The sequence below is a fragment of the Nyctereutes procyonoides genome, unplaced genomic scaffold (assembly GCF_905146905.1).
Source record: "Nyctereutes procyonoides isolate TBG_1078 unplaced genomic scaffold, NYPRO_anot_genome, whole genome shotgun sequence".
Classification (NCBI taxonomy): Eukaryota; Metazoa; Chordata; class Mammalia; order Carnivora; family Canidae; genus Nyctereutes; species Nyctereutes procyonoides.
In genome coordinates this window covers 45,205,960-45,228,384 of record NW_026575133.1, presented here as the reverse complement: position 1 = coordinate 45,228,384, position 22,425 = coordinate 45,205,960, and the positions used below count along the sequence as shown (strand labels likewise).

General features: G+C 39.2%; 1 protein-coding gene across 2 annotated transcripts in view; it reads right to left on the bottom strand.

Moving 5' to 3' along the window:
• The window catches only part of COL4A4 (collagen type IV alpha 4 chain), a 127,086-nt gene that overhangs the window by 57,347 nt on the left and 47,314 nt on the right, over positions 1-22,425 (bottom strand). For both annotated transcript variants that reach the window (XM_055346153.1, XM_055346154.1), the window contains 15 exons: positions 22,258-22,326; positions 18,394-18,429; positions 16,975-17,037; positions 16,529-16,564; positions 16,269-16,310; positions 13,070-13,150; positions 12,209-12,262; positions 11,878-11,937; positions 10,755-10,799; positions 10,392-10,445; positions 9,519-9,588; positions 8,874-8,978; positions 4,784-4,948; positions 1,970-2,059; positions 827-990 (listed from right to left, as the gene is read on the bottom strand). In XM_055346153.1, the coding sequence (XP_055202128.1) occupies positions 827-990; positions 1,970-2,059; positions 4,784-4,948; positions 8,874-8,978; positions 9,519-9,588; positions 10,392-10,445; positions 10,755-10,799; positions 11,878-11,937; positions 12,209-12,262; positions 13,070-13,150; positions 16,269-16,310; positions 16,529-16,564; positions 16,975-17,037; positions 18,394-18,429; positions 22,258-22,326 (1,134 nt within the window). The remainder of the gene's footprint in view (positions 1-826; positions 991-1,969; positions 2,060-4,783; positions 4,949-8,873; positions 8,979-9,518; positions 9,589-10,391; positions 10,446-10,754; positions 10,800-11,877; positions 11,938-12,208; positions 12,263-13,069; positions 13,151-16,268; positions 16,311-16,528; positions 16,565-16,974; positions 17,038-18,393; positions 18,430-22,257; positions 22,327-22,425) is intronic.

Here is a 22,425-nt window from a genome sequence, read left to right as displayed (position 1 = left end):
CCGGGGCTGCCCCCAAGACTGCTTTCTTCCCCACTTTCCACACCTACTCCTCATATTGTCTTCCATATTTGGGTTTCATCCTTAACTTTTCCCATGTCCAACCTAAAAGCCCATCTGTTAGCACTGTCCTCAAAACATCTCAAGAAGATGACCACTTCTCGTCATTCCCAGCACCAACACGTTAATCTGTCTTCCATTACATTTCACCAGGATTACTGTAATCATCACCCAGCTCATCTCCCTACTTCTTCTCTTGTCTCCTGTGATCTGTTCTTACCAGAGCTACCAGAGTGATCCATTCGAAGCTAACATTAGAGTATGTCTCTTTCTTAAGGCTTTCCACTGGCTATTCCATGTCACCCAGAGTAAAAGGTCAAATGCCACCTACCTACCAAACCCCATGCTCTACAACTCATCCTAACCTCCAGCCACTTCTTTGACTTCATCTCCTCCAGCTCTGACCCTCAAGCCACACTAGATGGTGATGGCCTTTATCATCATCAGCCATATGCACTCATATTTTTGTTACATAGTATGTGTTCATCCAACTCCTTGGAGTCCCCAGGAGGGCAGAGACTGTGCTCTGCTCTTTACTGTATCCCCAGCACCAATAACAGTACCTGGAACATAGCAGGTGCTCAATAAATTTTAGTTTGATGAACGAATGAATGAATGAGTGATGATTTTTTTTATCATTAATATATATATATATAGGCTCAAAACATAAAATCTATATCATACTATACATTAAAAAGTGGTACAATTGAATTTTATCTCTATCTGTCTCTTTTAACTATAAAGATTGTTACTGGTAAGAGCTACTCACTGGTGATCCTGGAGATCCTTCAGCACCAGGAGGGCCTGGGTGACCTTTCTCTCCAATCCACCCAGGGAGCCCCAAGTCTCCCTTACTACCCTGCCTTCCAGGAAGTCCTGGAGGGCCTGGTGGGCCCATGGGACCAGGCTCACAGGCACAGAGCCCCGCATTTCCTAGACAGAGGATAAAAGGCAGCTTTGTCATATTTCCTGCATAAAATCCCAAAAAGCCTTTACTAAATAAAACCAATAATGCAAATAAGAATAGAAGGGTCTCATGTACATAGTTTTTTATCACACACAACTATTAATGTGTGATTTGGGGCCTGGGGCACTGTGTAGGGGTACCTAGGCATGGTCTGTTGGGGGGCAGATATACCATTTCTAGACAAAGAGGATGTTTTGGGTCTTTAAAAAATCCATCTTAACAAACTCTAGGGGGAAAAGCTGACATGCAATTCTACCAAAGAAATTTTTAAAAATGAAACATCTTATTTTTAAAAGTATGAAAGTCTTTTATTTCTTTTCCTGAAGAAACAGGAAGAAAATTGGGTTGGAGCATAAACTCTAAACAAATAAATAAACAAAATAATATGTGAAAAAGGATTATTGACTGCATTGCATATTATAATTGATAATTCCCTACAATGCATTTTCTAACATTGGGACTTTTAATCTAAAAAATATGGCTTTAGGATAATCAAAATCAGCTGTGTTTATGGTCTCATACCTACCTATCCCAAATGGTCAAAAAGGCATGAAACAACTTTTAAGGTGGAGAAACATATGGCCAGAGGCATTTGATGAGTCTGGGAAATATGCACCCACAAAGAGAAAATGAAATAAAAGATCCATACTATCATATCTCTGCTTTTTCAAGGAATAAAAAGGATCTCATGAGAAGGATCTCATGAAAAGAAGTCACCACTCTGAGACAAATTTCCCAGCAGGGAAGTGTTTCCTTTAGACTCTCAGATACAAGGACTTGACTTTTGGTAAGTTCTAATCACCTCATAAGTACCGCATAATGAAGAGGAGTGCTCATAGGCGTATAACACATTGAAGTGAAAGGCCCCACTGCCCACTTCATAAATGCCCCCAAGCCCCCATGTGCTGCTGTCTCCTGGAAATTCCACCTTTGATGCATACTTGCCTTTTTCTCCTTTCGAGCCTCTTCTTCCTGGAGGACCCATTTTGCCTTTTATCCCTTGTGGTCCAGGATGCCCAACACTACAATATATAACTTCACAGTAGGGAGGGGGGAGATGAGAGAATCACAATTTTTGTGACTGTCTTCTACAGAACAAGTGCAAGTGTCTCCTGTACTTCCATTTTCCCCTCAAGCCCACCTTTTTTCCATTCCTTTCCTATGACTCTCTCTCTCTAAGAACATATATATACAAACAGACCATACAAGTGTCACAGCATGTTTCTGCTGCTACAACCACTGATAAAGCCATCCTACTCTCAACCCCAATTTAGAGGTTGCAGAGCAAGGCAACGGACAACAGAACTACCAAACCAAACCATCCAACCACACAAACAAAATAACTATATGGCAAGGATCTTTTGCTCCTCCAATTATGAATACTTACCAAATTAAGAAAGCATAAAGCATAGCTCATAAAAGCACAAATTCAGAGACATCTGATAAAAGGTGACATAAAACACATACAATAAATTCCTTATTCTCTCCAAATCCCAGTAAAATAGCAAGCAGTAAAGGAATATTATAAAAATGGGTAAGCCCACAGGACAATGAAAAACAGAAAGAGAACAACAGCAAAAAAAATTATGAAAGAACCTAACAGACTGTGAAAAGCTGAATTCTAAGCAGGCTGTGCAGAAAGGCAGCAAAGAACACAATTTGCATGGGAAATCTCTCCCAGAATTCAGGATTTTTTTTCTTTTTAAAGAGCGAGAAAGAGAGCAGGGGAGGGTGTGGCAGAGAGAGAGAGGGAGAGAGGATCTTAAGCAGGCTCCATGCCCTGCACAGAGCCTGACGCGGCTCGATCTCAGGACCTTGAGATCATTATCTGAGCTGAAATCAAGAGTAGGATGCTTAACTGACTGAGCCCCACCAGGCCTCCAGGAATTGGTACCTTGAAGTAGAATAACAGTAGTGCCCCAATCAGGATGACCGGTTAAAGAAACAGTTCAATCCTAAGATCTCCTTCTGGAAAATTACAACAGTAACTATGACCTCTCAGAATTGGAGGTAACAGACAATGTAGCAAGAAGAAAACTTTGAAATAAACTTTATAGTTTAAAAAGTAGATGAAGGAAGGCATTTCATTCTTAAAACATGAATAGACGGCTACAAAATAAAACAGTAAAAACAGAATAGCAACCACAATACCCTTAGAAATTAAAAAAATATATTATGAAAGCAGAAATTGAAAAATTCTGGAGCAGAGTTGTGAGATGGAGTTGGGGGAATCTACCAGAAAGTGTGAACAGAAAGATAAAAAGGTGAAGAAGAATAAAGATGAGAGAAAGAGACATGGACAGTGGATTCTCTAACAGGTAAATATAGAGAGTCCAGAAGGAGAAAACAGAGGAAAATGAAGGAGAAAGTATCTTCAGAGAAACATTTCAAGTAATTTTTCCAGAAATGGAGGATTTGTGTTGGCTTGAATGTGCCCACTGAGTGCCCACCAATAAATGCAAATGTGTTCACAGAGAGGCAAGCCTTTGTGAAATTTAAGGGTATTGGGGAAAAGAAGAAAAAGAGCTTATGGAGATAAGCTCTTAGAGCAGAGCTTTGCAGCTTTTAGAGTGTGGCTCCCACTCAGCAGGTGGTCTGTGTGTCTCCCTCTGTTCCTCCCCTTGCTCATGAGCGTGCTTTCTCTCTCAAATAAATAAATAAATAAATCTTTTTAAAAAGTGCAACCTGACCTGATCTGAACAGGTTAAAAAGCTCCAGGAGAGATTTATTCAAAGGGATAATATTGATAACATATTTAATGAGTTAGAATGGAGATTTATACAATCCTAGACAGTTTGAGGTTGAATTAGCAAGAAGTTATACTGAAAACCAAGCAAACACACAAAGAAAACAAGATAATTATTAACAAAATATTTTGCTAGAAAAGTAATAATGTATATTATTATATGGCTGAACTGATGAATAACTCTTATGTAAACATTCATTGTAAATAATGAATATTTAATCAAAATAAAGATAATAACTATAATGAATGGGTTTTGGGAGTGGAACATGTGCATATGTGCAGTGGGGTGGGATGGAAAGAGAGCTCATTTCATCTTCTATGGAGGGAAGTCAAAAGATGAGGCTCAAACTCAAGAATGAAAAAACAGTGGGGTGCCTGGGTGGCTCAGTCGGTTAAGGGACTCTTAACTTCAGCTCAGGTCATGGTCTCAGGGTCATGAGACTGAGCCCTGTGTCAGGTTCCACACTGGGTACAGGGTCTGCTTAGGACTCTCTGTCTCTCCCTTTAACCCCCCACCCCCTCATTCGCTCACTCTCTAAAAAAAAATAAAAAAGAATTAAGAAATAGCAATACAAGTACATTGCAGGTCACTAGAAAGGCAAATAGCAGAAAATCCAACTACTTGTGTGAAAATCTCCCCTGGGGAGGAAGGAGTAGAAGGATTGCCTGGTATGGCAAATCTTCACAACAGGCTTCATAGAACTGTTTGATTCTCAAGTCAAGTCCCTGTATAACTCTGATAAAAATTAAAACTACATGTAAAAAATAAAAATCATAGTAATTTACAAAATTCCATAATTCACACTTAAATTCTCAACCAAATATTTTCATATGCTTTAGCTGATGTGATATCCAAAATCAGTCTACATTTTTTGTATTATTGATAATACTAACTTGGCTCATGAAATATTCGATAATTAAAAAAAATGTTTAGAAAGTCACATTTTCCACATGACACTGCAATTATCACATGCAACATAAATGCCAATAAACATTAATAAAGAGCATTTTACCATCTGATCCTGGGGGTCCTTGCAGCCCTGGTGCTCCAGGCAATCCAGGAGGTCCTGGTTTCCCTGGTTTTCCTGGACTGAAATCCGCTCTCCCTGGGATACCAGCTGCCCCTGGAAATCCCGGATGACCAGGAAACCCTCTTGGTCCAGGGGGTCCCATCATGCCTCCAAGAGAAATTGAGAATGAAAACCACATATATATCTCTCAGAATAAACTTTCATTTAGAAGAAACAAAAATCAGTACATTCTTCCTTAGGCTGTAAATATTTTATTTTATTTTTTTTAAGATTTTATTTATTTATTCATGATAGACAGAGAGAGAGAGAGAGAGAGAGGCAGAGACACAGGCAGAGGGAGAAGCAGGCTCCATGCAGGGAGCCCGACGTGGGACTCGATCCCGGGTCTCCAGGATCCCACTCTGGGCCAAAGGCAGGCACCAAACCTCTGCGCCACCCAGGGATCCAGGCTGTAAATATTTTAAAAGAAAAAGAAATGTACTTCAAAATTAACTTAATAGCACAGCCATCAAAATACCTCACTTTCTTTGAAATTAGCACACAAATGGAAACCGGTTTGAGGAATCAGATTTTCTTACTTTTTCTCTATCATTTAGGGTTATGGGGGCGGGGGGGAATACATATTATTTGATTAAAAATATCATTTTCAATCTTTCCACTTTAATAATTTGGTTAATCTGAATGAATAAGTTAGCACATGTAGTGAATAAAAATATGGACTCTTAGGTCACCTATGTGAAACATAAAATACCAAATCTTTCATAGCAAGTCAGGTGGTGGGAAGGCCAAGAGGTGCTGGATTTGAACCTGACCTCTCTCTCTCCAGCCACATGTACTTAAAGTAAGCTACTGAACTTTTTAAATCATCTATATCTACCTCAGAAGCTTGTTATGAAGATTAAATAAAATAATTCATGCAAGGACCTTATGCAATATCTGGTCATTGCACATACTCAATGAATGCAGAGATAGATAGATGTTCAGTGTGTTGTGAGGTCGCAGTGAGTCAAAACTGAATCCTGCTTTCCCTTGACGCTCTCCTAGCAAGAGGTAACGTGTTCCTTTTCCCCTTGAGGGTGACAGCCTTTTGTGATTGTTTGGACTAATGAAGTACAGCAGGAGTGACGTTATAGATATAAGACCCTGGGAATAGGTCATTAAAGATGATTCAGCTTCTGCCTTGTGAGCTGAAATGCTTGGGATTGGAGTTCTGAGCCACCAGGGAAGCAATATCATGGCTCTGAAGCCACCATGTTACAAGGAAGCCTAAAGAATGACAGAGCCTGACAGAGAGGCCATGGGCCTATATGAAACATAGAAGACAGAGGTGCCCAGCCAGTCCTCATGTTCTGGTCTCAGCCGTTACATGGCTGCATCGTAGGAACATCTCTATCTAGAATTGCTCAGCTTAGCCCTTCCTGAACTCTTGAACCACAGAGTGAGGGGTAATATGCTTACCGTTGTTCTAAGCCAGTAAGTTTTGGGTGATTTGTTCAGCAATAGACAACTGAAACCTCGTCAGTAATCAGTAAGTAGCACGCTAGCTAAATTAACAGCGTTCGTTATTGTGTGCCTACGTGCTGGGGCTTCCCATATACTTCCAAATATCATGCTTACTCCTCCAACAATCTCACAAAGTTTATACCTTATAGATAAGGCACAGACAGTGTAAGCCGAATATGAGTAATAATAATAGCTAACATAGCTAATGGTATTCTAAGAATGGTATACATATAAGCTTTTTCACCCCTAACGAGAATTGCATTCTGAAAATGGGAAAACTGAAGCACAGAGAGGTTTAGTAAATGCCAAAGACCACACAGCTTGTATGTAGTAGAACCTGGAACATTTTTAGTCCACAGTGTGAATACATAACTATTTCCATATACTATATTAAGTGGCAGGACTGGGATTCAGTCACAGGTATCTAACTCTAAATCCCTGCTTATTGCATGGTAAATACTTTAGATGATTATAAAATAAGATATGTAAAATAAAGGCTATAGACTTTGGTGTACCTAAATGAAATGTGCTCCTGTGGATTTGGCTGGCATCTTGTCTTCGTGCCATTCCTAAGACCTGTTTCCAAACCTCTACAGTCATTGGATGGACCTCAATACCACCTGGTGTCTTGTCCCCATGCCATGGAAAATCCTCAACCACCTTCCAACGGGGAAAATGGGTTGTAGTGTATGGCATATAGCAGCCCTGACCACCCACGAAATCAATTAAGTTGTGGCCAGCATTAAACATTTTTTTTTGCAAAAGAAAAAAGTAGCATAGAAAACAGAGTACAAAAAAAAAAAAAAAGAAAACAGAGTGCATCATACACAAAAAGGCATTATTTTGTGAAATTCATGTTCCTTTTCTTTTTGTTTTTGAAATTTGTGTTTCAATCATATGTATATGTGGATACACATGTGTGTTCAATGCAATGCAAATGCAATATAATATAAAATATATATTTCATAATGGATTGTAGTCAAGATTTGAAAGCCACTGGGTTGGGCAGCCCGGGTTTAAGCTCAAAGGTTTAGTGCTGCCTTTAGCCCAGGGCCTGATCCTGGAGACCCAGGATTGAGTCCCACGTTGGGCTCCCTGCATGGAGCCTGCTTCTCCCTCTGCCTCTCTCCTTCTCCCTCTCTCTCTCTCTCTCTCTGTTTCTCATGAATGAATGAATGAATGATTAAATAAATAAACAAACAAATAAATAAATCTTAAAAAAAAAGAAAGCCACTGGGTTAATTCTTTTTAAAAATCTTGTGGAATGAAGAATCTTTCTGTTATATTTGCTATACTTGTCTGTTACATTTGTTATATTTGTTGTTTCTGTCATATTTTTTGTATTTTCAATCTGCTAGAGATATGTGTTGCTTGCTCACACTGAGTTTTTATTTCAATCTGCTGGAGCCACTATTTTATTATGAACAAGCTTCAAAAGGAGAAATCTAAGACCAGGGGCTAATGACTCCGGAGCAGCTGAGGACTCTCGACATGACTTATATAGTCCTGGGTCAGGTAAGCCAAGGCTACGGTATCTACAGATTAAATCAACCAAATGAAACAAAGCTTTGCCACCTTTGTGGTGGGTTATCAGATCCCACAAAGTGAAAGGCAAGATTTGTGAAATATTAAAGAATTTTGTAGTTAACAGATGAATCTCAGGAAACTTCTTACTCCTTCTCAGTAAATAGAACAAGAGATACAGATTGGATAAAATGGCATCTTTTCAAGACTCTCTCCCTTCATGTTAAATCAGTTCTCCTGAGTTCACGGAATGCAAATACCCTCTACACGTCTATTCCTAAGCTTACTTGGTCCTATTAACCAGCACAGCACTTGAAGGAGTTTAAAGTCCTCTATCAATAGGATTCTTTCCCAGGTTCTTCCTTAACTCTTACCATGGCTCTAAGGTGTTTTTGGTTGGTTGGTTGGTTGGTTTTTGGAAGGGATACAGATTTTTTTGGGGGGTGGGGTGGGGAATGAGGACTGTTGTTTTGGTTTTGGTTTTTAAACTAAGGCTGAGTCCCATTTTATTTTTTTAATTTTTTAAGTAATAACATTTTTAAATTCATGATTTGTATTTCCACCTTTTATGTAGAAGAGGAACTCAATTTTAATGAACAAAAGTTGACAGGGAGAGTCTTCCAAGAGGGTTGTAACACCTGAAAAAACACTCTACCCCTGGCACTGATTTCCAAATCTTCACTGCCTGTGACAATCATGTAGGATGCCCCTGAGGTAACACATATACCCCACCCCACCCCCTCAGATGCTGACTGAATATTTCTGAGGTGCAGCCGAAGAACCTGGATTTCTTCAAAGGAAGCCATGAATTGGTTTGAGTTCAGTGGTTCTGAAGCTCAGCTGTCCATTAGAAAAAAAAAAGGGGGGGGGTGCTTTTATAATAGCAGATGCCTAGGTCCACATCTCAGAAAGCCCAACATTCCTGGTCTAGGGAGCAGGATGGCCATTAGTTTTTCTGAAACACTCCTGGTTGATCTAGTATCAGCTAGAGGTGAGGGTGAGGCTGTCAGAAACCTCGCACACAAAAGCCAGTGGAGTGTCCTACCTGCACAGGCTTCCCCTGGTGGACCTGGGGGACCAGGGGAACCAGGTGGTCCAACGGACCCCATTTCTCCATAGCGGCCAGGGCGCCCGGGATCCCCTGGAGGGCCTGCCCAAAACAACAGCACATGTCAGTGTGATAAATGCATACATACATTTTAAAATTCACACACAATTACTTCTTGTGAGGCTTGGTGGAGCACCACTATGGGACCATTCTTGCAATTTCTCATCACATTTAAAAATGCAGTATCTTAGATTAGCACCCCTTCAGCTGCCCCTGCTCTGCAGACCCATGAACTTGGAGCAGCACTGTCTTTCTCAGTGATATGGGTCACTTTTTTCTGGAGGGCAGCATCTTGGTAGGTCTTAGTCAAATGGTTTAGCAATTAAAAAAAAAAAACGCTTTTGGAAAGGTGACATAATACACATTTCTGCATACTAAAATAACATTGGGAGTCTTTTGCCAATAGAGATGATTCAGATGCACCTGTCTACCTGCACTTATAAATTATATATCCTTTCTAAAATTAATATGTTTAGCATACCAAGTATGCAAACTGCACATATACTGGGCCAGACTCTCCTGGCAGGGCCACCCAAGTCCCATCTCCTAATAATTTATGGAGGAAGCAAACTGAACACAAACCTTTGAGTGGAACAGATGGAGTTACCAGAACACCCGGTGGTCCTGGGTACCCACGGTCTCCAGGATCCCCCTGAAATCATTCATTCATACACTTTTCTTAGAAACATTGTTTGTCATGTGGCGTGTAACTATCAGATGGCCCAAGAGTGTATTCATATAAGAAATGAAGATTACAGGATGAGTAGAAAAAGGAATGGTTCATGGAGTTCTGGGAATGACAAAGGAATCCGACACCCCTGCAGCCACCCCAACCTACCAGCAGAAGTAAATGACCACCTGGCAAAACTCTCACAAAAGAAAAAAATTACCCCCCCCCGAAAAAAAAACCTATTTCATGCCCATAGATTAGATACCTCTGAAACCATGAAGTTTCTTAGATGTACTCTGAGCATGGATGTCAAACTTAGCATCTAGGACAAGTTGTCTATTCACTTACAGAATCTGAATCTACATCTTATTTTAACAGCAAATATTGTCCTTCTCAACTATGTTCCCTTACTGCCACCATGGCTTGTCCCGAGCGCAAATGCAGGATGTGAGGGTACAGAGGTACAAAGGGAAGAAAAAAATACAGTAGCGAAAGCAGGGAGCACCCCCCTGCTCTCTCTGATTTTAGTCATGATACAAGGTGATCCCCACAGAATTTCTGAAACTTTCGTTATTATTCACCTTCAAAAGGTTGAATTCTTTCTCAAATGCAGAACATAATCGTTATGACATGCATTGACATAAAATATGCAAAATTAACTCTGTCTCGTCCAAAAGCTAAGTTTTTTTTAATGATTCTTTCAAGTGTTTTTTTAAAACGAATTAGGTAACATGAGGGACAGAGAATTTTATTTAGGCTGTACTCAAATACACCCGCTTTTTTACCTTTGGGCCAGCAAATCCAAATGATCCAGGATCTCCAAACAGACCTGGTTCCCCCTATAAATAACCACAAACATGACTTAAAAAAAAAAACTGGGTGACAAATTATCCCATTCTTGTTTCATTCATTTGAATGACACGTGCTCACTGAGATTCTGTGCAAAATCTCAGCACGCATTTGGGCTGTATCAGAGAATTTTGGTGTTAGTTTTTGTATCTACAGCTAGATCCTGTAATCTGTAAAATAAATGTGTATCCTTTTCCAATTAATGCATACTTTCATGCCCTGCCACTACTTTTGAATGACACTGAATTGCATTTATGAATAAATATGTACTTATCATCTCTTTAACTGTGTATATTTACCTTTAATCCTGGGAAACCTGGAGAGCCATAGGAACCCGGATCACCCTAATAAAATCACAAAGCATCAACACAAGGAGAATGAAATCAAAGTGCTTGAAACCAGTTCAATGCATTATTTTTCATCTTATGAAACTGCTTTATGGTTCTTTCATCTCATCTGCAAAGGTAGCTGAGTAAAAGGAAATACATATAAAGTAGATTCAGTCTCTTTATAACATTTGCTATTTTAACTGACCTTCACTTTTATTTTAAAAATTCATGTCCTTGCCACTGTTTCAAATTAAGAACATATTTTTGTTGTTGTTGCTCTTGGGTTTTAACTTATTTAGCCTGATGCTTGCACTGGGCTAAATATTTTTGGAACCATTGCATTATAATTTGTCTAGAGATTAATAGGTACTCTGTGCATTGTTAGCAAAAAAATAATTATCATGGAAGCCAATGTCACCCATTAGCTACTGAATCTGGAGCCATATAAACTCAGTGCCCTTGACCACAGGGGTTCTGGCCTCTAGAGTGACTCTATCAATGGTGACCCCATTAGTGGCATGTGTGGTGACGTCTGAGTCCTGATGTTATGTTTTTTTGTAGCTACTGCCCTGAGATCAGTACCCTCTTTTATCAATGAGGCTTAAATGACTAATTCCAAGCTGCTATCACACTGACACTGGGTCACTGTGGCAGGAAATGCCACAATCCTGTTACTTCCCACCAATTCTATCTTCTGCTTGCCCATTTTACCTAAATAACATCACCGGAAGGGATGTTTTGTTGGGACATGTAGCTATTACATAATTTTTGTCCAAAAAAAATATCGTTCTTATTTGAGAAAGTCTCTACTTTTAAGTTGTTAGAAATACTGATCTAATTTTTTAAGATATTATTTATTTATTCATGAGAGAGGCAGAGACATAGGCAGAGGGAGAAGCAGGCTCCTTGAGGGAAGTCCACTGTCAGACTCATTCCCTGGACCCCAGGATCATGACCTGAGCCAAAGGCAGACACTCAACTGCTGAGCCACCCAGGTGCCCCAATACTGATTTAGTTTTATAAAAATGTGAGAGAGGACAACCTCCAATACACTGATGTCAGGGACAGCATGAATGGCATGAGTGATCCTTACCCGAGGTCCTGAGAACCCAGGAATACCCTTCTCTCCTTTTGGTCCAATTCCAGGTTCTCCCTTAAAGAGATGACAACATTTAGAGGCATTCAAGCAACAATATTTCAGTGACATGGAATGCAAAACAAGACGAAATAAAAATTATTGCCAGCACCTTAAAGAAAACAACTACCTTAGAATAGATGCCCTATGGAATTATGATAAAATAGTGAAAACTTCTAGGAATATATGTTAGCATTAAATCAATGATAAAGACCATGCAAAAATAACTTTTTTAAACTAAGATATCCTATCCTATAAATTAAAAAAAAAAGGTATTTCAGTAAACTACCTTGGGTCCCGGTGGTCCTGGAGGTCCAATCATACCAGGCATTCCTTTTATACCCTAAAAATCATAATGAATATAATCTGGTTTATTCTTATTTAACATACTGAATTCTACATCTTTCAGACATTATCTCCTCAAGAAGCATTTTACTAATTTTAAAAATAAAGGATTACTCTTCAATTGTCGCTGGTTTGCGACAAAGGCGCAGGTGCACTTGTAAACCTGACACTATTCAGGCCAGCTCTGTGTGAGAGGTGTGGTGTCATGAGGTGTAGGGGGCGTGACCACCACAGAATCAGGGCAGCAGATCCAAGCTGGGAATGCAGTCATTGAGAAGAGTGGCTCATTTTGAGCAAATGAGTGAAATTTAATCTGGTAATTGAAAATTGACAACAGAATCTGCATGTGGCATCAGTAACATCCACACTACAGGCTGACAGAGGAAGTGGTCAATTCGCCAAGAGTCTGCCCAGTACTATGCACCTGCTACCTTTTCAGTTATCAAAACATCAAACCCCATATGTAATACCTTAAAGACAATGGGACTTCCTGTGGTCCTTTCAGCCCATTTATCAAAGACAGTATCAATAGGGCACTATATTCTGGAGGACATGTCACAATTTAGCAGCCCACAATAGGTCTGTGACTCAGCAACTGAATAAACCTGAGTACATGGATAATTTTCCTAAGCCTCATTTTTCAAGTCTGTACAATGAGGCTAATAACAGTAGCAGTCTGCTGAGGTTGCTTTGGGATTAATGCAGGGATATCTGTAGGTGCCCTGCACTTTGCTGGCACAGCTACATGTTCAGCAAATGTTGGCTACTACTACTTTATCAAGGCAGCATATAGATTGATAATTACCTTTTCTCCTTTATACAGACAGGAATCAGGTGGCTGTACCAGTAAGGTGGGTCCAGGAGAACCCTGCTGGCCAACCTCACCCTTTCAAAAAAAATTAAGATAGTAGGAATTTCATATTAACTTTATTTTGAAATAAAATTTGAAACAAAGATTTTCACCCACGTATTGTGATACAATGCATACAATCCTGCGTGGCATGGATTTAAAATATAAATCACGGCAAACATATCATGTATTGTTTTTCATAATACTTATCATTAAAAATAAATTTCAAAACCAAAAAAGTAATTCATAATCCTACCGTCAGAGATCTCTATCAAAACTTTGGTATGGTTCTTTGTGCTGTGTGTGCTTGTGTGCATAAACATACATGTACATATATACCCATATGTGTATGTGATCAAATGATGTACGAAATACAATTTAAAATATAATCAGAATATTATATAAAATATGTAAACAATTTAAAATACAGAGTATGGCTTATATTTTTATATTTTCTTAAAGTTTTAAAATAATTTTGTCTTTTATAGTACAAATTTTTGTGCATTTTCCAATCATACTAGAAATTTTTCAAAAACCTGATTTTTGGTGCCCTTGCAATAATCTATCATAAAAATGCACTATCATTTATTAAGACTTTCCACTCTGGTTAGATTTAGGTTCTTTTTTAAAGATTGATTGATTGATTGATTGATTGATTTTACAGAGAGAGACTGGGTGTGCACGCACTGGCACAAGCAGGTGCAGGGGGGAAAAGCAGAAGGAAAGGGAAAGCGAGAATCTCTACTACACTCCCTGCTGAGTGAGGGAGGAACTTGACAGAGGGCTTGATCTCACCACCCTGAGATCATGATCTGAGCCAAAATCAAGAGTCAGATGCTTAATTGACTGAGTCACCCAGGCACCCCTGATTTAGGTTACTTCTAATTTGTATTCAACAATATGTTTAAACTCTCTCTATAAAATAATTAGCCAAAAGTTATCATTTATGTTAATAGCAATGTTATTCTCTTGGGAGTAAAATACCCCGTGAATTGGGTTTGCCATAATATAAGCATAAATTCTCACCCTTAATTAGCAGATAATTGTTTTTTTTTTTTTTTTTTTTACTTTTCTCACTATTTCTAGTCTTCTGCACTTAGACACAGTTAAGAGCAGGTGACAGAGCAGGTCACCTATATTTGCAAACCAGGACCACCATTTTGGACAAGTTCCTTAAAATCTTTCCTAGCCTTTGTTTCCTTGATTCCTCTGAATCTCACTTTCCTTCTCCATGAAATGGGCATTATAAGCTGCCTACTTCAAAGTATTATTATTTGATTAACTAGATAATGCCCATAAAATGCTTAGTACTTACTACCTTAAGTGGAACAAAGATGATTCTCAAATATATCATTATTAAGTCATTAATGTTTTTTGGTAAGTGGGATTTGGGGCAGAAGAATACTATACACAAGCAAGTGAGTAACATGTATTGGTAAATACAACCATGCTTATTCTTGCAACTGTAATAAGCCTGAGCAAAACCCATAAAGGCTGACAAGCAAGGGAGTCTCTTCAAAATGTTGGTCATGCCGCTATTTTCTCACATTGAAAAAAGTACCATATATTCATTTTAATAAAAAGTACAAAGAACACGAATTACGAAGAACAAAATGTAAATGGTCCATGATCATATCATCTAAGAAAAATTAGAAACAACCATTTGGGATAGTGTTATGTGGGCAAACATGTTCTTGAACACCCAAGAGCTCTGTGTCAAAATTTCACAATGATGTTTTGATTTAGCAGACAATCCAAAAGAATTAGAATAAGCATATTTTGGATAATCTGAATGGCTATCTCATAGCCAAACATTTCCACAAGATTCTATGGCCTAAGTTTGCAACTGCATCTGATTGCACTGGTGCTGAGGTCCCTAAACTAGCAATGTCAGTCTCATTCCACAAGGTAGTGTTTCTTGAGCTGGGGTGCATGAGCTTCTGGGGCTTTGACACATTCTCTGGAAGTCCATGACTTTCCAAGTTTGAAAAACCGTGTTTTAGTATATTCCCTTTCACCCATTTCTCTAAGTTAGTGGTTTTTATGGAAAGAGTGTAAGCCATTGTACATACTACTACTCCCCACCCCCAGGGACATCTGGCAAGATCCTAACACATTTTAGTTTGTCACAACTGAGAGGGGAGTACTGTTACTAGTATCTAGTGGGTAGAAACCAGGGATGCACCTAACCATCCTACAATGCCCAAGACAGCCCTCACAACAAGGAAATAGTATTGAGGTTGCAAAATTCTGCTCTAAGTGTATATTTTAATGCCTTGTGGTTTTTTTTTTGTTTTTTGTTTTTTGTTTTTTGTTTTTTTTTTACAAAATTGAGCTTATACTTTTGTAACCTGTGCTTTCTGATCAACACGCTATCATGGGTATGTCTACACATCATGAAGTCTTCCAATATATTTTGGGCAATCGAGTCATTTTGTTTAATGGCTGTGCCATAACTGACCCAACCACACTGGAACTCCACGAGAATGGGGATCAGGTCTATCTTTCTACATCCCCACAGCCAGCACCAATCCTAGCCTGGCACAGTGTAGACATTCAGGATCTACTTACCCACAGTTGTTTGCATGAGCCACTTACCAACTGTTAGCCATTCAGATTGTTTGCAGATGAGTTGGCATCTTAAAATACCTTTTTAAAGCTTATCTTTGCTAAGTTTCCTGCCTCAGCAGAAAGGACTATGGGAGTGAGGGAGAGCAGGGAAGGATAAGTGTGAGAGGGGGAGGAAGTGAGAGATGGTGTTGCTAAATGCTTTTGGTTCCAGGAATTTATACTTTTATTTACATGTGGAGTTTAGGATTCTGAGGAAATTTGTGTAATTAAGCTAAGAAAATCAGTAATTAAACAAACCGTCACTCTAGATACACTAAATTATCAGAAATGTTCGATCTCTTTTTGCTGGGGTAAAATGTGTCCTATACATTCACTTGAATTTAGTGCTAAATTTTGTCAGAACTGTCATTTTACAGTCAAGGGTAATGGTGCCATAATAATTCAGGAAAAAAAATCCTCAGCCATAAAATTGGGCAGTGACTGGATAATGAACACAATTTAAGTGATAATCAGAACAGCCTCTGCCACCCGGGCAGCACACACATTTTAACATCTGCTCCTCCGTGCAAAAGGGGATTCTTACCGGGTCTCCCATTTGCCCCTTTACTCCCACACCAGGATTACCCTGGGAAAGAAAAGGGGAAAAAAAAGGTAATTGCTTTTGAATACTAAAAAGGTAATTACAAGCAAGTAGGACTTCTGGTTAAGCAATTAATTGAAGTTTATTGAGTATTTTGGGAAGTTTAATAAGGGAAAGACATAAATCAGACAGATCTCGGTGGTCACTCATGTCATTGCACACGGACAGTCTCGATTTGGTGTATGTTACTCATGACCACCCACCTTCAAGCCTGGTCTCCCAGGATGGCCCGGAGCACCCTACATCAATGGCAAAAATACACAAGTCAAGTGTCAGTTACAGGAATCACAATGTGTCAGCGCAGGTTGCCCTGGGTTCCTCTTTACAAAACCCTGAATTTTAAAACGTGCATGCTGGGCTTCCTCTCATGGCTGGGCTCCTTGTTTCCCCAGGCCTGTGCTTCAAGATAAACTCACACTGGTAATGGGAGGTGTATGTGAATTCATCACTGATAACCTCTCAAACAACCTACCCGTCCCCTCTACACAAGGCTGCAATTCCCTTTTTTCTTTCCTTTGTTTCTCTTTCTCTCTCTCTCTCTCTCTCTCTCTCTCTCTCTCTCTCTCTCTCTCTCTCTTTCTTTCTTTTTCTTAATTTAAACATCCAGGCCGGGTTTTGAGAGGATCGGAATGAGCAGGGCTATACTTACTGTTAACCCAGGCTCTCCTGGCTGTCCCCTTGGGCCTGCCGGTCCTCGTGCCCCCTTCGGTCCCTAAACATGAGAACCACCAGTACATCAGTTCCCAAAACTCAGAATCATCACTCACAGCAAGACCTACATGTAACCTTTAGTGGACAAAAACCTCCAAAGAAATCACAGTCCCAGAAACATCTGCCCTGTACCCAGAGCTGCGTACCATAAGGGCCCAAAGCTATATGACAGCAGCACTCTGGCAGGTGTGACCAACTCCTATATTAAGATTGAATTAAGACTTCTCAGTACATTAATCAATGTACTTGTTCACAAATAAATCTTGTAATAGCAAAAGTAGAGAACAAAGAAAGCTTGAGACCAGCTATCCCTACATTGCATAGATGTTATGACTTTGATATACATCAGGATGCTTTTTAAAAAATTCATATTAATTAATAATTAACATTAAACTATGAATGTATTTATACTATTTATCATATTTTTAAAACATGTCCTATCAGGTTAATGTGAATAGAAATGCCCCCACTTCAAGATTAAGGTGATGTAGCCACAATTTTCTTTCTTTTTATTTTTTTTTGCCACAATTTTCTATAACATGTATGTCGTAGCATAATTCCACACAAATTCACCAAGAGGGGTTACAGCTATACATTCCTAGAAGCTTAAAGAGAGGCTCTCTGCTCTCCCGCCAACCTGCCCACATCAAATGATTTGTGAGTGTGCAAGAAATTACTCTCCCAAGGAGGATGAATTGGTACTTATTTTAATGGCAACATGAAAGTATCTCATTGATTATATCGAACGGAGCTTCAGGGGTAGTGAGGAAAGTAATGTGGGAGAGTCATCCTGTCTACAGCCAGAAGTTACCAAGCAAAATTATAGGTTAATCAATTTGGAGGCAAAACTGCTTTCAATTTTAATCTTGTGAACATCGATTGATTAATTTCAAAGACTAACATAATCATTGCATTACAAATTTCAGGGCAAAAAAGAGGAGGCAAAAAATTAAATGCAATACACACTGATTCAGCAGTCAGAGTGGTATAAAGCAGTATCATTTCCACTCGATATGTATTATTTAGGTAGACTCGAGGGAGACTTATCATCCCAAATATTAAGTGACTATTTGTACCCAGGTAACGCCAAGTGATCATTAAAAGACAGAAGAGGAAGGTAAGCAGAAGTCTGCTGGGACCTGTGTGGCCACATAGGGGCTCATGCCTGATTTAACCCTCTGCTGTCACCACCTTGGAATTCTTAATGATTTTTGAACAAGGGATCTACACTACACTTCCACTTTGCACTGGATGGGTTCTGCAAATGATGCAGTCAGTCCTGCTAAGATGCAGACAGTGTGAACCACAGGCTGATGGAGGAGCAAAGACAAGCACAGAGCCTGATCAGGAGACTTACCGGCAAGCCAGGAGGTCCTGGGTCCCCCCTGTCACCCTGCAAGAGGAACGATGATGCATTGCTTTAGAAGAGCAACACCACTTCCCTAAAACACACATGATGTAAAAGAGGAATACACAGAGGAATTATTTGGACTGTCTGGGCAGGCTGTTCAGTTTTTTAGTGTTGACAACTGTGGAAGACTGTGTGGAGAGGACTTTCTGTGTCCATTCCTAACCGTGGAATCCTGCTTCTACTCAGCCAAAACCAGACAAAGATTGCTTGAGTCCTGATGACATGGCGTCGAGATGAGATTTTCATCTTTCCATTTACAATCTAAATTCTCAATCCATAGGTCCTCCCATTGCATCACAGCTTAACTGCCTCTGGTCTAACTGCCAGAACTTGCCTCCCTCAACAGATGCTTTGCTCCTTTTTTATCACCCTAGAGTAGATATAAAGGAAATTCTTGCACAAATTCTCTCATGCCTGCCTCTGTGTGCACCTATAGCTCAGTGGCTCTGCCCTGAGACTACATGCCTTAATGAATCAAAGAGTGTATATTCTCTTGAACATAGCTTCTTTTTTAATGTAAAATATAAAGTATACATAAGATAACAGCATTTTAGCCATTTTTAAATGTACAGTTCTGTGGCATGTAGTATGTCCACACTGTTGGGCAACCATCACCATCTTCCATCTCCAGAACGTTTTCATCTTCCCCAGTGTCAACTGTAGCCATTAAATACATTTCCCCTCCCTCTGGCTCCTAGCAAGCACCATTCCACTCTTGGTCTCTGTGGATCTCACTACTGTAAGAACCTCATATAAGTGAAATCATGTATTATCTGTCCTTTGTGGCTGGCTTATGTCACTTAGCATAATGACCTCAGGCTTCATCTGTGTTGTAGCAGGTGTCAGAATTCCTGTCCTTAGCAGGGCTCCACCACCGAACGACTGTTTTTTTTTTTTTTTTCAAAAAATAAAACACTTATCTTTCAAAGGGAAAAAAAAAGAATTCCTGTCCTTTGGAGGGCTGAATAATACTGTGTTATATGTATAGATCACATTCTGTTTATCCATTCACCCAGCAATAGACACTTGGGTTGCTTCCACCTTTTGTCTATCATGAATAATGCTACTAGGAACGTGGCGGTACAAATATCTGTTTGAGACCCTGCCTTCATTTCTTTCAGGTATATACCTGGAAATGGAATTGCTGGGTCATAAAGTGCTTCTACCTTTAATTTTTTTGAGGAGCCATGATACCATCATCCAGAGTAGCTGCACCATTTTACATTCCCACCAGCAATGCAGAAGAGCTCAGATTTCTCCCCATAACCATCAACACATATAATTTTCTGTTTTTTTAAATAATCCAAATGGCTGTGAAGTGCATATGGACTTTTAAAAGTATTGTTTCTTTAAAGTTATTGATGTGTAGACCTTTTTTTTTTTTTTTTTTTAGAGGAGAGGCAGAGAGAGCAGGAGAAAGAATTTTAAGTAAGGTTCAATCTCACAACTCTGAGATCATAACATGAGCCAAAATTGAGTCAGACACCTCACCAACTGAGCCACCCAGGTGCCCCCCTGCACGCCATTTTTATTAGGAATCTTCTGTTTCTCTTTAAGATGAGGAATTCCCAGGCAGCCCAGGTGGCTCAGTGGTTTAGCGCTGCTTTCAGCTCAGGGCATGATCCTGGAGACCCAGGATCGAGTCCCACGCCAGGCTCCCTGCATGGAGCCTGCTTGTCCCTCTGCCTGTGTTTTTGCCTCTCTCTCTGTCTCTGTGTCTCTCATGAATAAATAAATAAAATCTTAAAAAAAAAAGATGAGGAATTCTCTACATTCATTTCTCCTTCTATCCCACTTACTCTTTCTTGCACTATTGCAAAAAAGTATTCAGCATGACTAATATGGGTCAGAATGGCTAAAATTAACAGCTCAGGAAACAACATGTTGGTGAGGATGCAGAGAAAGGGGAACTCTCTTACACAGCTAATGGGAATGCAAACTGGTGTAGCCACTCTGGAAGACAATATGGATGTTCCTCAGAAAGTTAAAAATAGAACTACTCTATGACCCAGCAATTGTACTACTAGTCATTTATCCAAAGGATACAAACATAGTGATCTAAAGGGATACCTGCACCCCAATGTTTAGAGCAGCAAAGTCCACAACAGCCAAACTGTGGAACGAGCTCAGATGTCCATCAGCAGATGAATGGATAAAGAAGATGTGTATACATATGTATAATTACACACACACACACAAACACAGTGGAATATTACTCAGCCATCAAAAACATAAAATTTGCAACAATCTGGATGGAACTAGAGGGTACCATGCTAAGCAAAACAAGTCAATCAGAGAAAGACAAATATATTATTTCACTCATATGTGGACTTTAAGAAACAAAACTGATGAACCTAGGGGAAGGGAAGAAAAATAAAATAAGTTAAAAAACAGAGAGGGAGGCAAACCATAAGAGAATCTTAACTCTAGGAAACAAACTGAGGGTTGCTGGAGGGGAGGTGAGTAGGGGGAAGGCGTAACTGGGTAATGGGCGTTAAGGAGGGCACCTGATGTAATAAGCACTGGGTGTTATATGCAATTGATGAATCACTAAATTCTACCTCGGAAACTAAAAAAATACTTTGTTAACTAAATTGAATTTAAATTTAAAAAAAACCTATCATGACTACTACAGTACAGTGCATTAGAGTTGACAACGTGCTTCAATATAAATTACTACAGTGGATCACCAGCACTGAGAGGAAGCTAGATATTATTTTCATTTTCTTTCACAAATAAGGAAAATGAGGCTCAGAGAATTTGAGGGGGTTGCTCAAAGTCACAGCAGAAGGTAAGGGTCAATTTACTCCTCCCAATACACCATCCTGCTTCCTAGAATGACCTTGTTTTTGATGCTAAATTTGTTAACATATCATTTAAGCCTTTAACAAAAACATAGTTCCTGCTGTTTAACAAGTGTGGATAGGCTCTGTGTATACTGTGAGCTCACTACAGGAATCACTACTTAGGTGTGTCCATCCATGGTGGCACAAAAATTAGGGTCTAATAGAAGAAATTTAAGTTTTATCTAACTGTTACAGAATATTATTCCTCAAGAGAAATGACCATGTTTTGCAAATGTACCATATTTTTCCTTTTGATTTATATCTACTGATCTTCTGTTTATTCATGCTACTCATACTAGAGGTATAGGTGGTCATTTAAGAGTTTATTTATCAATGTTTGTATGTCATTGTACATAAAAACACAAAAGCATTTAATTTACCCGGGATATGCTATAAGGTTTCCACAATTTTCAAGTTCAATAGTGCTGATTCCTCTTATACTGGATGGCAAGTATTAGCATTACAACATTCTATCTACAAATAAACCCATGCTTCTCAACCGGGGTGATATTTCTTCCCAGGACGTATTTGGTAATACCTGGAGATATTATTTAGGTGGGGGGATGCTGCCGGCATCTAATGGGTAAAGGTCAGAGATTCTCTCCATCCTACAATGCACAGGGTCAGCTCCCACAACAAATGATTATCAGGCCCCAGATGCCAATAGTACCAAGATTGAGAAACCCTGAAATAAATGTATCTTTCACGCTTTGCAAGAACAGTTAGGAGATACTGGAATTTTACAGGCAGAGCAATTAAAGCCAAGTGTCTTCACACAAGAAGTATGGTGTCATCCAGAGAATCTGGGTAATGATAAAAAAAACGGTGTGCTCCAGGACATTTCAAAAGATTATATATATATATATATATATATATATATATTATATATATCCGTGTGTTCCCGAGATGGGTTTACCTATGTGGAAAAATATTTTTTTAAACCCACTATGATCATAAAGCTTACCTGAATACCTTTAATGGCACCTAAAATGAACACTGAATTTCCTTTTTCTCCCCTTTCACCAGGAAGGCCCTGAAAATAAAATATTCACTTAAGGTGGGGGGAAGAAAGCATATGATTATTTCAGTATTTCCTTTATTTCATGAAATATTATTAACGGTAAAATACCAT